This window comes from Hakea prostrata, chromosome 10 (assembly GCF_041222555.1).
Source record: "Hakea prostrata isolate BN-2017 chromosome 10, UWA_Hpros_2, whole genome shotgun sequence".
In the NCBI taxonomy this organism is placed as follows: domain Eukaryota; kingdom Viridiplantae; phylum Streptophyta; class Magnoliopsida; order Proteales; family Proteaceae; genus Hakea; species Hakea prostrata.
Window position 1 is genome coordinate 5,200,046 of NC_142609.1, and position 15,439 is coordinate 5,215,484.

Below are 15,439 nucleotides of genomic sequence, written 5' to 3' on the forward strand. Positions count from 1 at the left end.
TTTATTGACAACAGAGCGGGTCGGGTAATTGACTATTGGATGGGTGAGATCAGGTTATGGTATGCGGTCGCCCTATGATTAGGTATGCGTATGGCGCACGCTGCGTAATCAAGAATAGTCCTTCCACGTCCTTTACTCTTTCCTACGTCATCTCCAATTAAATACGTTGACTGAGAGATCCACTTTCTTCCTCCATAAAAACATGTTCTTTCGCCGTTCTTCCTTTTTTTCTTTTCTTCTTCAGTTTTCATGGATAACATCAGTGGATTAGCTCTTTCTCGCCGGAAAATCGTTGGAGGTAAACGTTCCAACGAGAAATTACCAGTATTCTCCGGCTGCTGACTCTATCTCTATGACTGGTAACACTTTTGTGTCTCCTGGTTCGTTTGTTCCTTCGTTTGTTAGGGTTTTCGATTGATTTCTTTCCAATGGAGTGCTAGGGTTTTGGAATCTTAGGGCTTCCGGAAACTAGACTTTTTATGAGCTCGCATCTAGTTTCCTGTTCGGTTTAGTTCTACTATTTTTGATATTTTGGTTAATTTGCTGTAAATTAAATATGAAAAGATTGAGATCCTATGTTGATGATCTCGATTCGGTTGGTGAAAGAGGGGTTTGTAAAGACTGGACGAGAAGAGATCCAGATCCAGAACGGTCGTCATCGCATCGGCGTTTCTATTCGAAAGCTGAGAATGGACGGAAGGGTTTATCTTCGTCGTCTGGGTACGACAGGTCGATAGAAGATGATCGTGAGATTTCCAGATCATTACGGAAGCGTTTGGATGTTGATTCTGATGGTTTCGAGAGGAGAAAGAGCTTTGATCGTTATCGGGATTCCGGAGATAGGGATATTCCGTTTTCTTCACCTCGAAATTCCTATGCTGGTGAGAGGATTCACCGGTCTGAGAGCTTTTCTGGCTCTAGGCGAGAGTTTCCCAAAGGTTTTAGGTCAGAGAGGGACCGTTTACGGCGAGAAGACAGTGTTTCATCGTGGCGGAGGTTTAGTGGAAGCAAAGATGTTGACGAAGATACGAGGTTTAACCTCGACTCTGGTAGAGGGAGTAGAGTTGCTTCTGAGGAAAGAGGGAATGTAAAGTCGCCGCAGGGTTCCAGAGAAGTTCTTAAGTCACCTTCTTGGTCGAAGGATTCTGGTGGGGAACAGTCCAAGAGTCTTGATATGAAGAAGAACAAAGAAGAGGAGGGTGGGAGTGGGAGTAGCAGTGAGATGGAAGAAGGGGAACTGCAACCTGAAGCCGAAACTATACCATATACTGAAGCAGAAACTATGCCAGCTGCTGAAGCCGAAAACGTACCAACTCTTGAAGCCAAGTCTATACCAACTGAAGCTGAAGTTGACCCCAGTTCCCAACATGAAGAACCTGAACCTGAACTTAAACCTGAAACCAGACCTGCTGAACCTGAATCTAATCAAAATGCTGAAGCTCTAGTAGGAGCAAACCAGGAAAATCATGAGGAAGGGGAGAGTGAACACCATGTTGAGTCAGAAATGGATTTGAAGGAAGGAGAGAAATCATCAGCTGAAGAGAAGATGGAGCTCAATGGGGAAGATGTTTGTGATGGACAACCGGAGGATGGGACACAACAGACAGTGACAGAGGTGGCAAAAGAAATGGATGGGGCTCCTGAACGTCAGGAAGACTCTAATGATGAATTGGAGTTGGTAAAGGAAACGGATAGGGTTTCTGAACATCAGAAAAACTCTGATAAGGAATTGGGTGTGAACAAAGAAGCAATAGCTGCAGGTGGTGTGGGTGTAGAAGAAACAAGTGCAAAGGAAGATCATGAGTCTGCTGTCCTCTCTGACCAGATGCCCGGTGAGCATGACAAGGGAGCAATCAAGGATGGTAATGCTGAGAAGCCATTGCCTCTGGAAGAGGACTGCAAAGAGGGAAAAGGTATAGATTTGGAAGCTCAAGTGGAGGACATTGATTGGCTCAATTCGAATAAGGAAGCTGCCAAGGAAAATGGAACACCTAGGTTGACTTTGAACCTCATAACTGATAAGCCATCTCAAAATTCCAAGGATAAAGGAAAAAGTCTTGCAGTGTCCTCGTCTGATGAAGCTAATTCCATGGAAGATGGTCGATGGATGGAAACAGATAAAATGGCCATAAGAGAAGATGGAATGGAAGGACCAAGCTGTAGGGGTTTTGAATTGTTCTCTATTCCTGTTGCAACAAGACAAGAGAAGACAACCAATTCTGCAGTTAATAAGCTTAAAATGGAACCACTTGAGCTTTCTCTTGGCTTACCAAATGTTTCATTAGCACTTGATTCCCATGACCTGAAGCCAGCTCCTGGTTCCCCCAGTCACTTAAGAAGCATTCAGTCTGTGCCTTCCACATTTTGGACTGGGTCTGACGGATTTACTGCATCAATTTCATTTTCAGGTTCCCAGCCATTTGTTCATAACCCCAGCTGTTCTCTAACGCAGAATTCATTTGACAACTATGAACACTCAGTTGGCAGTCATCCTATATTTCAGGGAGTTGATCAAATTTCTCATGGCTCCTGGCAGGGACAGTCATCAAATGAGCCTAGGCGCAAGGATGTTCCATTGTATGAAAGAGTTCTACTAAACGGCAATGCATCTCAGTCATCACAAGGCATTTTAAATCACCAAACCATGAAGGGACAAAGTCATCTTAAGATTTCTGAGGGAACCTCAGGTGTACCTGTTTCCTTGGATCGGCAGTCAAGTCTGCCAAGACGTCTTCCGGGTGTACCATCAAGGAACCAAGATGAATCCCCTGCGCATAGTGTTGGTTCTCTTGAAGCTAGATCAGAATACAGCAAGGATAAGAAACGGGTAATGAGAGAGAAAGGTGCTGGCAGTTTATTTCGTAGTAGTAGTAGTCAAAAGGAGATAGAGCAACTTGTTGTAGGTGGAACTGGTTTCATAGAGAGGAATATTGCCATGATAATTTCAGAGCCAGTACAATCAATGGCCAGGAAACTTAATGAAATGACGGAACAGACCATAGCATGTTTAAAGGAGGGTGCTCGTGAGGTGATAGTGAATGGAGATAAGCTTGTACAATTGTGTGCATATCAGAAGGCATTGCAAAGCAGATCTGACCTTACTTTAGATATGCTATCAAAGGCTCATCGTGCTCAGTTGGAGATCTTGGTGGCTTTCAAGACTGGACTTCAAGATTTTCTTTACCAGGCTAAGGATACTTCTTTATCTGATTTAGCTGAGATCTTTCTTAATTTGAAGTGCAGGAATCTTGCTTGCAGCAGTCCCCTGCCAGTGGATGAATGTGATTGCAAAGTTTGTGCACAGAAAAGTGGCTTCTGTAGTGCTTGTATGTGCCTTGTTTGTTCAAAATTTGATTTGGCATCCAACACCTGTAGTTGGGTAGGGTGTGATGTCTGCCTTCATTGGTGCCACACAAGTTGTGGGTTACGGGAATCTTATATTAGAAATGGGCGTAGTGTGACTGGGGCCCAAGGAACAACTGAGATGAGATTTCATTGTGTTGCTTGTGATCACCCATCTGAGATGTTTGGTTTTGTGAAAGAAGTTTTCAAGACTTGTGCAAAGGAATGGAAAGCTGAGACTTTTTCCAAAGAGCTTGAATATGTTAAGAGGATTTTTTCTGCAAGTAATGATGTGCGAGGTAAACAACTCCATGATGTCGCTGAGAAGATGCAAGCAAGACTGGAAAAAAATAAATCCAGTGTGTCAGACATTTATAATAAAATGATGGAGTTCCTGACTGGTATGTTCTCTAGCTTCTGAAAACAAATTGCAGTTTTTTGTTCTCTACCATTTTCTGCATATATTTTTAACTTTGTGATTCTCTCTCTCTCTCTTGATATTCTTTTAGTCAACTGCATTCATCGTCATCATCATCATCATCAAACCTTGTCCCAACTAAATGGGGTCGGCAACATGGATTCTTGCCTTCCAATCAGCTCTTTCTAAGGCCATGCTAGATTCAAGGCCTAAACTATGCATATCCTTTCTCACCACTTCTCTTAAGGTTATCTTAGATTTGCCCCTAGCTCTTCTAACTCCATCAATCTGGATTATCTCCATTCAGGGGCTTTATTTCCATTAATTACTCCTTGCCTGTATATATGCAACTTTTGTTCTCATCACCTCTATGTCCCTCAAAGGCCAGTTGTCACATGTCCCTTTTGTTATGTTAATGTCATCTGTAATGTTGATAGAAGTCACAAAATGCTTTAGGTGTCTGATGATTAATGCGTCTCATGATGGAACTTTGGAGCTGTTGAAAACTGACCTGTGACCCTGACGTGGATATTCTAGAATATCTAGGTTCATTATGCACATTTTGTTTATGGTAGGATAATTTTTTATTTCTATCCAGATATGTAATGGTCTATGATAATAAATAAAGCAGTCTTCTCAGTTTGACAAGCCAAATCATTCTGTTCTTCTTGTTACTCAACTGGGGTTTTTTATGTTACGTTAAGTTATGTATGGTGCAAAAATGCTCTCAGATATTCATCATCTTTCACAGTTCTTTAGATTTCTTCCTTGATCTCTATTGTAAGTGGCTTCTTGTGTCAATCTTGTGGAGACTATCTAGAATCCACTCACACTTCTGTTGGCATGCTATTGTTCTAGATCACTAAGAGTTGGTTGTAAAATTGTTTCTTCGTTTGTGTTTTTGCACAATCATTTCACAACGAGTGTTTTGTTGTAGGACGGTTGTTGAATGTGGTAGCTGAAAATTTGCAAATTTTATATTCATGAGTTGACAAAGTACTGAAATCTTAATAACATGTTATGTCACTGATGTAACTTTGGGGTTGGAAAACCTGTTGGGTCGCTAATAGACCCCACACAAGTATTAAGTGGCTCAAGAACTTTATGTACTGGCAAAGTTTGTAAATGAGCAGATTCCTGGAGGGGTTATTAGGGAGTTAAATTATCAAAGTTTTGATTTATTGAGCAGGGTCAACTTGGAAGTTGGCAAAAATAAGTTATAGATTAAAGAGGAAAGGAGGATGGTTCGAGAATTTGCGAGGTATCTTGATTTTCCAGATGAGATTAGTCGTGATGTACAATATATCATAGTTGTTTGAGTTTAAACCTTTATATATTAAGTAAATCATATATGCTTTGTGTTTTCTAAGTCTACAGTTTCACTTCTTTAGTGCAACGGTTTCAAACTTAGGGTAAAAATAGAAGTTACGTTTACAATTGTTTTTGATCAATCTGAGGCCACCAATGTGTTTAGAAGGCCCAAAATAGGCTGTATGGCAATTGCCAGCCCCAAAAGCGCTAAAAACTCAACAAGATGGGGCACCGAGTTGGTTCAATATGGGATAAACTTTTTGTCCAACTTGAAGATATCTCGGTTTTTTGGCCCACCAAGGGCAAGTTCTAAAACCATGGATGGGAGGAGATAATTTAAGGAAACTAAGAATTGTCTGAGAGGATGCATCTTCTCCTTTGTTGATGCTTACTGTTGGTGCATACAGAAACTGATATTTTGTGGTGAAGGTTGAAAACCACAGCCCAATGGAATGCTACTAATACCTACCCTAACAGTAACCAAAGGAGGAGATGAACTGCTGAAACCACAGCAAATGGTAGAAGAACGACCGGGTCTCTGCATAAACTTGGTTTTTATAACAGAACAAGATTTCTGGAAGAGCTTTAGTTCAGGTTGCAGAGTGGTGATATTATGCCCATTACCTGAAGGAGAATGAAGAGATGAGTGAGGGCAGTCTTCAATTGTGCTGTTTGTGTGCTGGTAAAGGTGAGGGAGAAGTCCACCAGCTTACTACAATTGCAACCCTAGAGAAATCTCAAACGCAATCTATTATCCCATCTCTAATGTTGGTGAATACATTTGTACATCTAGCAAAAGACACTGAAATTCTTTACTTGGGAACTAAGAACTCAACCAAGGAAATGAGGTATCCTACATCTAGACTTCTAAATCATCCTAAAAAAGACAAATATTTAATTATACTTGACCAATATGCCAATTTCGGCCTGTTTCTTGTCTGGATGATGCAAGACTAGATGTCAAGGAACCACAGATTTTTTCTGGTGGAGAATAAAGAACCCAATTTTGGAGAAATCTGAAGATGTTTTAGAAGTTGGAGACTTCAGATTGTAATTTTTTGATGGTGGTGAAGATGAATGATAGTATGGTGGTTATGATAGTTGAGTAGGTCAACTCGGAGTCTGTGGTTGCTGGCGTTAGGGCCCAACTAAGGTCATGATTGAAGGGAGTTCCTCCTTGATCCTGGTGCAGGATCACAATTCCCCCCCCCCCCCCCCCAAAAAAAAAAAAAAGAAAAAAAAAGAAAAGGAATTCAGGTGCTTCAAACAGCTTCCTAGGATTTTAATTTATAGGGGAGGAGGTGACTGAACAGCCTCTTGGCTACCTGCATTTTATGTATGGTGTCTGTTGGTCCCAGCTATAGTAACAAAACCTTAAACATAGAAAATGGGTCCTAGACCTATATACTAACCAAATGAAGTAGAAAGTTGTTCTCAAGACTTGGGAACCAAAAAACAAGATTGAGCAATGAAAAAGTTTTAGGACTGTAGGAATATGAGAAGACACAAGAAAATACTAGTCTCGGTCCATGTTTTGACTGCTTGTAGAACTCCCATGTATTAGCCAGGAGGGCTGGAATTAGTACAGTCCAGGATAGACAGATCTGGACTAGTCTTGAACTTGGGCTGGGTCTTCTTTGAAAGCCTGCTGCTGGATCAAAAGTATGCCCTGCGTCAATGGAACTCTCAAACAGGTTTGTCCAGTTCCAAAGAACTGTTCCTGCATCAATCCTGCCAGTGTTAGAAAATTTGCTCAGAAGTTCTGTATACAGGCATGTATTGAAGTACTCAAAAGATGGAATGAGGGTAGCTGCTTGTTTGCAATGCGGATTATGAATCTTTGGGGTTGCATCCATGTCTGCAAATTTTGTGGAAGAACAAACTTATGGTGGAGAATGTCTTTCACTTTTTTGGCTTTTGCCGTTTCTTGATCAAGTCTCTGGTTTTGATGGGGGTGATGGTCCAATGAACCTGACGGTCAACCACTATGATCTCTAGGTATTGGCAGAGATTTCTTTCTAATTGGAATATGATCGTGAGGTTTCACATATGCTGTTGGACCATCAATCAATTCCTCAATTTCAATCTTGATCAGACCGTTTACTTCAGCTTGGTTTTATTTTTGATAACCACATTTCTGCTACCCGTGTTCTGTTTTCTGAAGCTTCTATCATGTTCGACATTTCATTTACAGAAGCAGATAATATTATCAGCAATATTTTGACTTCTTCTCCAAAAATGAATGAGCCTTGTTTGAAAATCACGAAGTCTTTTTAGCAGCGTACGGAAATGAATTTTAATTGAAAGGAGTAAATCATGTGGATTAATCTCCATGATGTAGCCTCAGGTTGGGTTTCAATACAATTGGTGTGGTCCCGAGGTTGGGAACCCCTGCTGGTGGACCCATATGACTCTTAAGGGCTCATTAGTTAAAGTTATTGGCGGGATTTGTAAATAACCAGATCCCTGAGTTTACAAGGGGAGCTATACGGTTTATGAAATGGTTTTGATTCTGAAACTAATCTAAAATTCTGGATAAGTTTGTTTTTACGTGGTTTATCACTTCCAACAACTTATCATATTGGAATTGTTGTCAGTCCAAAATTGCGGTAGGGAATCTTTGTACTTGTAGTGGTAATGTGGATGTTTGTGAAGCTGCTAGGTGCTTCCTAGCTAGGTTCTTTTCAGCTAGACACTTCCTGTGACTTTTAGAAGGCCAGGTGACAGTTACCTCCTTGCCTTGAATTTTTGTTTGTGGCCGTGTGGCTGGCTTCATAATTTGGTAACTGAACTTATCAATTTTAAGAACTTTTTAAAATTACATGAACCTATACTTAGGTGAATTAAAATTGAAAAAAAAAGAGAGGGCCTCTTCCACAGTACTGAGAAAAAAAACAGAGATTGAGAACCCTAGCTCTTCTTCCTTGCTTTTCTCGTCATCCCCCCATGTTCTTGTTGCCTCTGTTCCTTGGTTTCCTCATCTCTGGTGAACAGATCCATCTTCTCTGTCTTGGTTGACTTCTCTGTCTTGACTGCCTTTACTTTATTGAAAGGAATTTAAAATTCTCTGTTAAGATATGCGTGATTTACCACCTCAATGGCAGCCACATTATGTGGGTCCACCATAGATTGGACTATTGTCTCCTTAGCTCCTATTTTCTAGAGTAGGATATTACTTTCTACTTTTATGTAGCTTGATTAGCAAGCAATACTATGGGAGATTTGTTTTCTTTCATTATTGTTGCTTGGATATCAAACAAGTTTATTTTAGGATAGTAATATTTGAAGATCTTGTAATCAGATTTAGGGATATATGATAAAAATTTACTGTTGATGGGGAGAATTGCATTTTGCACAACTCTCCATTCCCTCCTCCACCACTTCTTCTCTCTTCTTTCAGTTCTCTATTATTTCTAGTTATTTTTGTTTTAATTTTGTTGCATGGTATCAAAGCAGGGACTACAGGTCATGTTCTGAATTTATAAATGTTGTCGCCTTGAGAGTCGTTTCAAGGTTTTATTCTTTGTGGTGAAACCCTAGTTCATATAAGAAGAAGAATTAAGGTTTTGATGAAGATTAATGAATTTACATGATGAATTACAATTGATGTTGATTCATCTTGTTGTTAGTGCTATCAATTTGCTATTATTTTCTAAAGATATATCTGGTTTTATTTACAGTTCTTTTCAGACATGGTTATTAATTGCCACAAGTAATGCTAAATTTGAGGGGGAGATTGGAAACCTATTCCATATCTACTCTACTCAAGATTTGTTGAAGAGTATTATTTGTGAAGATCTTTATCCTATTAGATGGTATGCTTCAGCAACACCGATCCACTTGGTTGTTTCATCTTACCTACTTGGTCTGTAGTAACACATACTACCTTTTACTTTCCTACCATGATCTGCAATAACCCATACTACTTTTACCTATCAAGTTCAATAACCTAGATTGCATTTTACCTACCCACTTGGTTTGCAGTAACCCATACTGCATTTTACCTGCCTACTTGGTCTACAGTAACCCATACTGCCTTTTACCTACTTATTTGGTTTGTAGTTATCTATATTGCTCTTTACCTACCCATTCTTTTACCTACTACTTGCCTTCTATCATAGAGCTTATGTGCGAACAAATTGGAGCTTCACATTTTATCTGTTGTTTTGGATATTCTTGGGTATTACCTACTCCTCATGATATAACCATTGGAGATGCTGGTTCATTTGACATGAAGATTAAGTTGTTGATTATCTCCTGTGTGAGGTTCTCTTGGTGTTTATCAGCATCTGTTGTTGCTACTTTTGTTTAAGATTGATGAAACTTTTAATTTGTGTTCCTGCTATTCCAAGCTGGAGCCTTTGACATGTATATTCCAGCTTGAAGGGGAGTGTTAAGATATGCATGATTTATCACCTCAGTGGCAACCACATTTTGTGGGGTCCACCGTAGATAGGTTTTGTTTTATTCCTTAGCTCCTATTCACTAGATTAGGATATTACTTTCTATTTTCTTTACTTTCTATTTGTATGTAGCTTGACTAGCAAGCGATACTTTAAGGACATTTGTTTCTTTTTCTTCTTGTTACATGGGTATCAAACAAGTTTATTTTATGATGGTAGCAATTTGAAGATTTTGTAACCAAATTTAGGGTTATTTGAAGCTCTCTCTAATCTTGAAACTTTTCAATAATAAATACACTACTGAGGGGGAGAGCTGCATCTTGCACAACTCTCCATTTTCTCCACCACTTCTTCTCTCTTTTTTCAGCTTTCTATTATTTCTAGTTATTTTATTTTAATTCTGCTGCTTTCTGAAAACAGCAAGATCTGCATCTCCCACCTAGTTTCATGTGTATGGGGCACATCTTGCATGTGTATATGCTCATTACTGAATGACCAATAACCTGGAACAAGAGTTTCATTTGAGCTTCGAGATGGATTATGGAAGAATAATGAGTTTTTATTTGAGAAGGTATGGGAGGCAGTGACTGAGAACCACTGGGAAGGTAGACAATAAGTCGAAAGCATTGGGATGTAGTCACCGTTACAGCCTTCTCAAGATTAAGCATGTCACTTGTGCCTTTCCCTTCCCGAATCAATGTCATGATTGTTCAGAGCATCATGAAATCATGGATGATAGTTGTTGTTAGGCCTTCAACAAAGTTATGAAGCTTCGTACCTTTTGCTGAGAACAAAAATTCTTCAAATTTACCATTGAAATACAAGACTCGATTTGATTCACATCCCCATGTAATGGTTAATCTTAACGAGCTAATAGAGAAAGAAGATTTAATCAATTGGATTCCTCCAGTCCAAAGAGGAGCAACACTGTCAGTGGCTTCTTTCACCTCCTTGTGGCTTTTTTATTTTATTTATTTATATAATTAACTCTTCCACCTCCTCACTTGCATTGGCTGAATTATGACATACACCCACCTTTACACTACCCTTGTCTTCCATGGAAGCCACTCCAACAGAAGACCTCCTCACTTGCATTGGCTGAATTATGGCATACACCCACCTTTACACTACCCTTGTCTTCCATGGAAGCCACTCCAACAGAAGATGGAAGAGATGAAACACTGCATTTGATGGAGAAGGAAACCAAAAAGGAGAATATGGATGACGAGAAAAGCAAGGAATGGGGGCAAGGGTTGTCAATCTCATTTTTTCACTATACTGTGAAAGAGGCCCTCTTTTCTGAAATTTAATTCAGTTGGGGATTGGTTTTTGTAATTTTAAAAAGTTTCTTTCAGTTACCAAGTTATCTGTCCAGTCAATAATTGGATCCTTTTTATGACATGTCGCAACTACACATGGCCATAAACAAAGTCTCTCCCTTGCCCTGATTTTGTCTTTCAAATGACCATTATGCTGCTTTTATAGTTCACTGGTTCACAACTAGGTGTGACAAATCATTAGGTGCTCTCTTGGGTGTTCTTGGGTGTCTTACTGATATCTGCATATTAGATAATAAAACTATTGTTGGTGAGTGATCTGCCCATTAAATGTGAAGAGAACTTTTGGTCTCAACAAAATAAGTGACATCAGCTTGCTTCTTCTTGTTATCTTGTGTGGTCTTTGGTAAGCATTTGTTATTTGAGGTAGTAGTCTACCAAGCTGGTTGATTGATGTAGCTACTATGAACTATTGAAAGTAGTGATTACTTTATGTAATTCTGGGATGAACGACACCTGACAAAGTAGAATAGAGAGATCAAGTAGATAGAAAGATGCAGATGGGTTCCTTGGGTTTTGTTGTTTTAAGTATCCCTGAAGAACTGTTTAGTTTTAGTATGAAGCGTGCTTGAATGAGAATAAAATAATGATGTTAAGAAGATTTAAAGATACAGGGAGGTTACATCAGTTTCATGGTTATAAATCTCTGGGTATGTTTCTGGATATCTATATCAGGTTACAAAGTAGCTGCACAGTTGAGCTGGTGTGTAACATGAGGGCTTCCCCATGATATCTTTGTGATATGACATACACCACACAGAATTTACAAGCACGGGCATAATTGTCAAGCGTCAAATTTTCAATTTTCGTAGGTGACTGCCAGGACTGTCCTATATGATCGGGCACTTGGGATAGTAGGATTTTATGGGTTTTGCTCTATGATAGAAGCACAGCTAATTGAGTACATGGCATACACCAAATTTTTTGGACAAGGAAGCCAACTCAGACCTTGAAAATGAGTGAGAAAAATTAGTTCTCCTTCACCCTTCAAATTAAAAGATTCTTATTTAATTTATACTGGTAGGCGATAACATGGCATAACCACTATTATGTTGGCAAAAGAACTTTTTACTTGCATATCATTCAAAAGAATACTTCATGGTCTATGTTGTGATCTGGATCCTGTGGTCTTCAGTCCTGGCACATGATGGTCTGGCATCATACTTGAGGCTTGGACAAGTATTTGCAGCTCCAAACAAGCCTGCCTTATGTCATTTGAACTTTATATTTACTTGTGTAGTTTGATTGTTTTTTGAGACAAAGACATTGCTGTTTAACTCTGTTACTTTCCTTTCTAATTGCAGATAGTGATTCCAAGTGTGGCAACACCTCTACATCTTCTGGAAAGGAGCAATCTCATAGAAATCCGGATGTAGGCAATGGGGTTCTGGGACCAAATCAAGAAGCCATGTGGTTAACATCTGTTTCAACTGAAAAGCGTACTCCACGATTAGAAAATGGCAGCAGTAGTTGTCCAAGCTTGGATTGGGAGCGGGGAGGTCGGCGTAGTGAGGATTTGCAGTTCTTGCACAGTGCTGAGAAGAGACCTGTGATGGATGAGTTGGAAAGCATTGTGAGAATCAAACAGGCAGAGGCAAAGATGTTCCAAGCACGTGCAGACGATGCAAGAAGAGAGGCTGAAGGCCTGAAACGCATCGCAATTGCTAAGAGTGAAAATATTGAAAAAGAGTATGCAAGCCGAATTAAAAAGTTATGTTTTGCTGAGGCTGAGGAAAGGCAGAGACAGAAGCTTGAAGAACTGCAAAGTCTAGAGAGAGCACACCTCGAGTACTTCAATATGAAGATGAGGATGGAAGCAGAAATTAGAGATCTATTGTTAAAAATGGAAACTGCAAAAAGAAACCTTAGTACTTAATGTGGCTTACAGAGGTGCATGTGTTTCATGGGGTTCTTGCGAATCTCAGGTAATCTTAACTCCTTAGTGTTGAGGTTTATATAACCCAATTTTAGCTTTTAGTCTTCCCATCCCCCTTATTGTTTATGTGGTCTATAGCTGTACATTTAGTTTATCAGGTTAGTTCTTTCTCTTTTTGGCACCCTAACTGGAGTTTGTACAGAAAATGCTCCACCTTTGTTATGAATGGCTTCCTTTGTGGAAGAGACTTGAAAAAGAAGTATAGAATTCTCTCCATTGCTGTCTTATTCCAGATAGTTTTCATCTTATGTTCTTTGCAGTAAATGTTAATCTCAATCTTCCCTCCTATTTGAGTACTTCCAAATCCCTAATTTTATAAATACATTTTTTTATTTCATTTTATTTAGTTTTACCAGTGATTTCTTTCCTCTCAACTTCACTGGTAATCAAGTATGACTAGATATATAGTCATCTTGTAGCATCTGGGCGGGAATCGGGTATCAGATTGTTTTCTGTAGATTCTTAATCTTTTGGATCATTTCAGAATCTGATGGAATCAGCTGGAAATGGCCATAACAATCAGCATGAATCTATCCAACTCTGTGCAAATTGAATTGTGGATTGAATTTGATTATGAGTAGAGGGTTGGCTTTGGTTGTGCTGAAGCGGTTCTATGCCTAAACTTTTCAGTTAAAAAAATTCTTAGACATCCCATTTATATTGTCCTGTGGTGTATCTACGGATTGATTTAGGAATTTAATCCAGCCAAATGCGTACGGTTTTTGATACAATTGATCTATAATAGTTTGGGAGAAAAGAAGTTTAGAGGGGATAATCATCGTAAAGGTATGAATCAATCTGCCTTTTTTTTTTTTTTTTTTATCTCCTCAACTAAATTCTGATATCCATGCTTTCGTGTGTAAGGATTGTTGCGTTTTTGGGTAACCAAATCAGGACTACTTGAATCAATATAGTTTTCCCATTTGGGGTCCAGATCCTTACTATGACACCCTTTCATCATTTCCATTCTGGGTGGTGGTTTTTGGAGTCCAGATCCTGTGCTATCGCACCTTTTCATCATGCATTTAGAAGGGGTCTCTACCTTTGAATAGTGACAAGATGGAAGACAGGTAGCTTCTCCTAAATCTACGGTGGAGGGTGCAAGGGGAGCATAATCCTTACTCTCGCATGTAGAGGATTTCAACTCGTCGTTTTTGGAGGTGGGGGGGGGTATGGTTTGTAATTTTTGATCTCCTTATAAATGATTAACCGAATGAAAGACATCATACCAGAACAACTCCAAAATCCTTGAGCCATAGCTCGAAATTCTACTTTAGCATTAAAATCGTGTGATAACATTCTGCTTCTTGCTTTGCTAAGGGACAAGATTCTTATCGATGAAGGTACAATACCTTGATATGAATTTCTATTATGTAAACCTCCCCAATCTACATTATTATAAGCTTCAACATGAAGAAGATCATGTGGAGATAGGACTACACCTTTGTCGGAGCAGATTTTAGATAATGAAGGATTTGGAATATAGTAGATGTATGATTGGATGTGGATCATGCATGAACTAACTCATAATACTAATAGAAACAACAATGTCAGGTCACGTATGAGATGGATATGTTAGTTTCCCCACTAACCACTGATCCTAACCTTTGTTAACAGGTGGTCCTTTTCCTTCGTGTCGAGTAGCAACTTCTAGAGGAATATCACTTGGTCACACCCTAAAAGGCATGTTTCAGATAATAAGTCTTAAGACATATTTTTCTTTGGGATAAAAATATATGTTTAGCCAACTTCAATCCCTAGAAAATACTTCAATTTTCCTAGATCCTTTATTATAAATTCCTAACTCATGAATTTCTTTAATTTGAGTTTTTTTTTTTTTTGTCATCTTTACCTGTGACAACTATATCAACTGAGTAGATAATGAGAATGGTGACTTGAGGACCTGTTATTTTGATGAAGAGTGTGATCGACATATTTTGGCTGTATCCAACTAACATCATTGCCTTACAGAATCAACCTAAACCAAGCTCGGGAAGATTGTTTTAACATGTATTGTACACATCAGAACTTGAAAACCTTAACCCAAGTTTTATTAGAAACTAGGAGGATCTTTCATAGAGATTTCTTCTAGTTCTCCATATAAGAAGGCATCTTCACATCCAACTGCCAAAGGTCATCTGAAAATCAATCCTAGGTGTCTAGGTGAATCCTTTAGCTACCAACCTGGCTTCAACAAATATGTTACTATTCTATTTCATCACAAACGCCTGTCTCCAACCAACTAGTCTCTTACCCAGAGGAAGAACCACAAGCTACCCCATCCCATTCTTGTTAAGTGCTTTCATTTCTTCCAATATTGATGCCTTCCACATAGATCTACATGAGCCTTTTGCCACTTCCGTGGGATAGGTACAAAAGAAAGGAAGGCACAAAATACAATGGGAAGGTGAAAGAATTAAGAGAGACAACATAAAATATGGGATAAGTGCATTTTCTATTTTTAACACTTTTTTTAGGGGTATAGGTTGTTGAAGAGAAGGATCCTTATTGGGAGGAAGTGAAGCATGTGGAGGTCAGGCTTTGGTGCTGGAGATGATTTTTCTAATGGTAAGGGTGCGTTGGGAATGGTCTCTTGTTGACGTCTGCGAATGTCTTCAAAACATGAGTTTGTTGTTCTTGTGTCTATAAGGTACCCCTTAGGAGTCTGCAACTCCCCCTCGCTATGTATGTC

At 39.2% G+C, this 15,439-nt stretch overlaps 1 protein-coding gene across 1 annotated transcript; it reads left to right on the top strand.

Moving 5' to 3' along the window:
• The first annotated feature begins 207 nt into the window (after window positions 1–207).
• Window positions 208–13,473, top strand: LOC149001652 (protein OBERON 4-like). The gene is made up of 2 exons (XM_089138429.1): window positions 208–3,743; window positions 12,116–13,473. Exons 1-2 carry the CDS (start codon window positions 557–559, stop codon window positions 12,685–12,687), a joined length of 3,759 nt encoding a protein of 1,252 aa, XP_088994555.1. The 5' UTR covers window positions 208–556; the 3' UTR covers window positions 12,688–13,473.
• Window positions 13,474–15,439: the final 1,966 nt, after the last annotated feature.